The sequence below is a fragment of the Lycorma delicatula genome, chromosome 2 (assembly GCF_047948215.1).
Source record: "Lycorma delicatula isolate Av1 chromosome 2, ASM4794821v1, whole genome shotgun sequence".
NCBI lineage: Eukaryota > Metazoa > Arthropoda > Insecta > Hemiptera > Fulgoridae > Lycorma > Lycorma delicatula.
In genome coordinates, this window is record NC_134456.1 from 101,458,826 (window position 1) to 101,464,825 (window position 6,000).

The 6,000-nt window shown below is 26.7% G+C and overlaps 1 protein-coding gene across 1 annotated transcript in view; it reads left to right on the forward strand.

Annotated features, from left to right (window-relative positions):
* Nucleotides 1–5,771, forward strand: part of LOC142319049 (peptidyl-prolyl cis-trans isomerase B-like) — a 40,182-nt gene extending 34,411 nt beyond the window's left edge. The window contains exon 5 of the mRNA XM_075355898.1: nt 5,395–5,771. Within this exon, the coding sequence (XP_075212013.1) occupies nt 5,395–5,541 (147 nt within the window). The 3' untranslated portion in view covers nt 5,542–5,771. The remainder of the gene's footprint in view (nt 1–5,394) is intronic.
* The last annotated feature ends 229 nt before the right edge of the window (nt 5,772–6,000 follow it).

A 6,000-nucleotide genomic window follows, 5' to 3' on the forward strand; every position in this document is an offset into this window, starting at 1 on the left:
ATATTTCAGCATAAAAATATTAATATTACTAATTAATTTTATTAAATAGTTACAAAAGAGTTGTTATGAATATATACCTGAGACCCAGATATTTTTTTTAAATGTAGTTTTTCTCTGATAACATAACAATTTCATTTAACTTTTTTAATTTTAATATTTTCCAAGTTCATTTGATAGCTGTTATTGATAAATATTATAAATTCATTGTTTTCCCTATCAATAAATTTAAACAAAATCTCTAAATTAAACAAGAGGTATTACATTAGGTACTTTACAGTTTACTTAAACCATGTTTAATTAATATATTAACACTAAATGTTGATAAAATTTAATACCAGAATACAGAGAAAATTAAAAGACTGATAAAAAATATTCCAGAATTGAGATTACATGCTTGAAACTTATCATGAACTCATTATACAATCTGATAATATACAGTTTTATTTGAAATTATTATATAGAATTAATTGTTAGGTCTATGTAAGAAAGAGCTTTGATTTTATTTATTTCCTGAATCTTGGCTTCATGAGAATGATTATGAAAGATTAGCACTGGATCATTCTTACTAGCTGAATTGTTACTTAGCATCAGGTACACTAGAAGTTCAGGAATATACCGGAGATTCACATACAAAAATTATAAAGTTAGAATCAATATTTAATGAACCATTTGCTGATTCAATGAAAAAAAATAATAAGCGCAATTTCCCTTGCATATTATTAGCATACGCAATTGATTTTTGCAGTCTGCTTTAACAAAAAGAAAATTCATTATTTCTAAGCTGTTAATAGGCGAAATCAGAAAATAATAAATATTAATCCAAAAATACAGATTAACAAAGAAATAGAATTTTAAGACATGTTCTACAAATGGAATTTAAAAAAAAGTTCGTATTAAATATGCATCCAAAAACACTTTGTATTTGAGTCATAGATTTTGAAAAATTTTACCTTGACTTCTGCTCCTATGATAAAATGAAGTTATACTAAAATTCTTGGAGTTTAAATTAAGGACTAAATTTGATCATTTTATGCATTTTGGCCTAAAAAACTGAATAAAACAGGTTTCAGAACCATATCTCTAGTAAATCATAGAAAAAAGTAATCAAAACAAAAAACTGGTGGTATCGTAAAACACAATTTTTTAGGTTTACCATACAACTTTATTAAATTGCAGATAAAGAAAGAGAATTTGGAAACAAAATTAGTAGAGAATTTAATATTATGAAATTCTGTGTAATAATGTAACCTGAATATGAAGAAGATATTAAGAAATTTGAGTTTATTAAAAACAAGTTAATAAAATACATTATTACTTTATTACTTTTTATATTATTAAAAAAAACAATATCATTCTTCTTACAAATTGAAACAGTTTAGAGATGTATAAGAACTGAATTTTATACATGTATACTTAAGATGTAATAATTAAATTCATAGCAGAATATTCAAAAGAAGCCAGGTTGGTTTTATTTTCAGAAAAAATGAATGAATGAAGCGAATTGGAAATTAATGCAAAATTGCTTTAAATTAATGCACTTTTCTGGAGATTTGCCAGAAATTGATTTCAATAAAATATAGCATTGAAATTGGGAAATCTATATCAATAAATACAAATATCAGCAGCCACAAGGTTTTTTTTTCAAAGTAATGGAATTAAGTCTATAACTAGTGCACTTTTATCCAAGGTAAACATTATACAAGTTTACCTGAGTCTAAGTTTGAGTACTGATGTTTCTCCAGAGACTTTCAAAGAAAGTACTGTAATGCACAGAATAGTGAGCTGAATATTTTTAAAAACTGCTTACATCATAGATACAAAAATTAAAAAATAATTTAAAAAAAATAAATTTCTTACTTATGTACTTGTATTTAGCATATTATGAATATTTTTGTTAAAACAAATGATAAGAAACTAACTTATAATTTGTTTTTTGTTTTGTTCTATAAATAAGTAAATATTATTGTTGATAAAACGTTTGATTACTTAAAAGCTTATATACTTACTTTTCAGAAGCTGATTCACTATACACTATTTAGCTAACTATTTAAAAAATAACACAGGTTAATAAAAGAAAACTAAAAAACAACATATACACACCAAAGCACATACATTTTGGTTCACAATATCAATGTTAGAACCAAATAATGTTTGAGCACATTGAAAGTGAATCTATAAATTCTGTTCAAAGTCCATACCAAAAAAATTAAGTTTAATAAAAAAAATGGAGGAAATATGAATTCCCTATCTGAAATTAAATGTTCTATTATTTATTAAAATTATGTGAACTAAAATTATTAAATTTAATATTATCATATCAAATAGACTAAAAATGTTTTGACACATGAAGAATGGTTTTGTTGCTAAGGCTATTCAAGTATAAGAATTTGAAACACGACAAAAAAAACTTTCTAATTTAGCAATCTGTCAATCAGGTGAATATTACTTATTGTACAGGCATACAATACATTTTTAGGCTATTTGGACCCCTCCCTATTAGTTACCTTTTTCCATCACCACCTGTGGGATAAACATATAAAGTCAAGAACCTTAGAAGCTACCCAGCTTGTCAGTAACCAACTTATACACAATTAATAACTAATACTGACCCAACAACAACAACAACAAAAACTAGACACTGTTGTCTAATTACACAGGTCAACAAAAAAAATATATATATTTTTGAACTGAGATAAAAGAAGGTGAAATCCAAATGAGAATGTAAAAAATGAATTTTTAATGACATTCTGCAGCCTAAATTTTTGTACTTCACTAAGAGTTCATTTATAAGCTGATCATGGTTTTCAGCTTTTTTTGTTTCCAAGAAAACCAGTAACAACATCTTTGAATGACTTCCATGCTACTAGTTCTTTATGATTCAGTTTGCTGTCAAATGTATGGTATTTTTATGAATTAATTTTCTTATTTGTAGTCCAATGAATATTTCCTCTTTTAATTTGGCTTCACTTAATTGTGAAAAAACCTCAGCTAAATATCTAAAGCCGTCTCCATCTTTATCTAATGCTTTTATAAAATTCTTCATTGGAGTTAGTTTTATGTGTAGAGGTGGTAAAATAATACAATCTGCTTCGACAAGGGAAATATTGATAACATTTTCCTTTCCTGGGATAAACTGATTTCTTTTTGGCCAGTCTTTAACTGCATAGTGTTTATTTGTAGCCCGACTATACCACAAACACATATATTTTGTAAAGCTACTCTAGAGACCAAAAAGAAGCCATATTGCTTTCAGGTCAGCAGTGATTCGCCATGAGTGATCATCTTACTTAATAGCTTTTAAAATTTTTGACGTACTTTCATATGTTTCTTTCATTCCTACAGTATGTACTACCAGTAGAGAAGGAAATTTATTCAAGTTATGCAATAACACTCACTCTGCCTTTAAGCTTTTATTAGATGAGACTAAATAAATGCCAATCATGAAAAACATATCCAATGTTCAGTTCCGACATTAGACCCTTAACATTATGGCAAGAATAAATTAAACCATCTCTTCTAAAGTATTTCAGTAAATTTTAATTTTGATTTCTATATACTGAAATTTTTAATCCTTGTTAAATAAATTCCATTCTTTAAGATGTGAACCTATGAGTTCTGCATGTTGTTTCGACAAACACAAGTCACGAATTAGGTTTGCTCATTTCTGCTTGTGTGATGAGGTGAGATTCAGTATTTGATTCTTCTAGAATATAATTAATTTCTATTGAAGTTAGGGATTCATCGATTGAAGCGTCTGGGGATTCAGAAATTTCTTTCCAAGAAATTGGGGCAATTGGAATTGGTAAATCAACACTATGAAGTACTGGTCTTATAGCTGAACAAACATTTGGGTATGAAATTCTGCTTTTATTGTTTAAACTGTAACCAGTAACATTTATTAAGAAAAAATAGCAGTCATCATAATGGTTAGTAGGCTCTCGGCAAATCATAGGTATGCCAAAAGACAAATGCTCTTTTTTCCTTTTAACAAGAGGGTTAAACGTAGCACTTGATATATACCAGATGTGCACCCCAGAATTTATCTTGGTCTCCCAAGGGTCTAAAAATAATGTTTGTAAGCAGTTTTCAGCAGACTCTATACTGGTTTTCATTGACTTTTCATGGTGAATTCTCTACAAACATAACAAAAAATACTGGGAGAATTTTTACAAGCCCAATTTTTATTTATTGTAAAATTCAAAATGTTTTAATGACTGAAAGTAAACTGAAATATTACAGAAATATTTACATAATTATAAAAATAATTAAGTTGTAATTTATAAATACTTAATTACTTAAAATACTTCACAAAATTGTTTCACCATGGAATGCAATAAAACACAGAGTAAAACACACACACACACACACACAACTTAAAAAATCTTGATGTTCAATAAAATAAATACCAAAAGTTGTTCAGTCATAAAAATCTTTCACTAAATTTATGGCATTAATCATGAAACAATCTTTATAATATGTGTATGATAAAACCACTACCACAACTAAAGAACGCAGCAAGTCATACCAACAGCTGTACTCATACTGAAGAAAATTTCATCACGTTGAATTACTCATTACTTGACTCACTGACATGTCTACATGTCTGGCTTGATGTGAAACGACATCATTCACCTGTTGTACATCAAATATAGGTCTACAGCATGCATCACAATATAAATCAGATGTTAATAAGCAAACATACATACGTGTTAACTTATTTGTATTGTTTGTTTCACGAATGATGGAACAAATAAATTTAAGAGGTTATAACTTAAGAACGTTACGTGATGGGTTGTTTCAAATATATATTCAGATTCAGCATATAAAATACTATATAGAACATCTACTCCCTTTTCAGTTCCAAATTTTATGTTAACCAGCGTTAATTGTGAAAATCACATAAACTTCTTTAATAATCATATACAAAAAAGTTAAGTTATTGCTTGAATAATTAAAGGTATTTTAATTATAGTTAATAATTTAATTAATGTTAAATAATTAGTTATAGGCACTTGAATAATTAAAATTACATTTTTTAAAAATTTAATAAAGAAATGTAGATAATTCCCTTCTCTTGAATATATTCTTATTTGAAATATAATTGTGTCACTGAATGATCTGTACTTGGTATAAAGCATTTCATCACATCAACAATTTGTTGTGTCAGTAGAGGTCATGAGACCTTTATTTCTACAATTCATTGAATGTTTTATTGATTGAAAGTAGCAATTTCTTTAATTGAAGAAAAAACAACTGGAATATATAAATCTCAATTCAATTTTTTTGCCTAAAATCCATGCCAAAAAAATAAATTAGTAACTGCCCAGTAAGATGATATATAGAAATAATTTTATTTTTAAAAATTTACTTATTAAATTTGTTTTTAATGTTTAGGTTATAAGTGGACAGGATGTTGTACACAAAATAGAACAAAGCAAGACAAATAATGATGATCGACCAGTAAAACCAATTCTAATCAAGGAAAGTGGCAGTATTCCAACACCTGAACCATTCAGTATCACTGACAGTACATATGAGTAATAATAACATATTACAATTCTAAAAATTTTCCTGTTTATTTCTTTTTTATATTCACTGCTTCAACACCATGATAGAAATTACCTCTGCTGTAGATCAAATATTTATTATGTAATTTTCAGAAGAGCTTAAGACTTAAGTATGCATGTATATGAGTATTTTTTTAAATAAATCTAGTTTTTAATAAGTAATTTTTTAATAAATTATAATCAATAAACTTTTCACATGATGTACACACGTGTTTTTTTTTTGTTTTTTTTTGAGAAGCCCAGTACTAAAGACAGAGTAGCTTATTTACCTTAATACCACATACCTTAATAATTTATCATTATACCTTTTAAGTAAATGTTTTTTTCATATTTCTAGTTAAAAGTAATAAAATATTTTAAGACAACAAATTCCAGTTTTATAACATTTGATACATAGTACTAGAAAAAAGGCTTTTAACTAAACGTTTAAAGA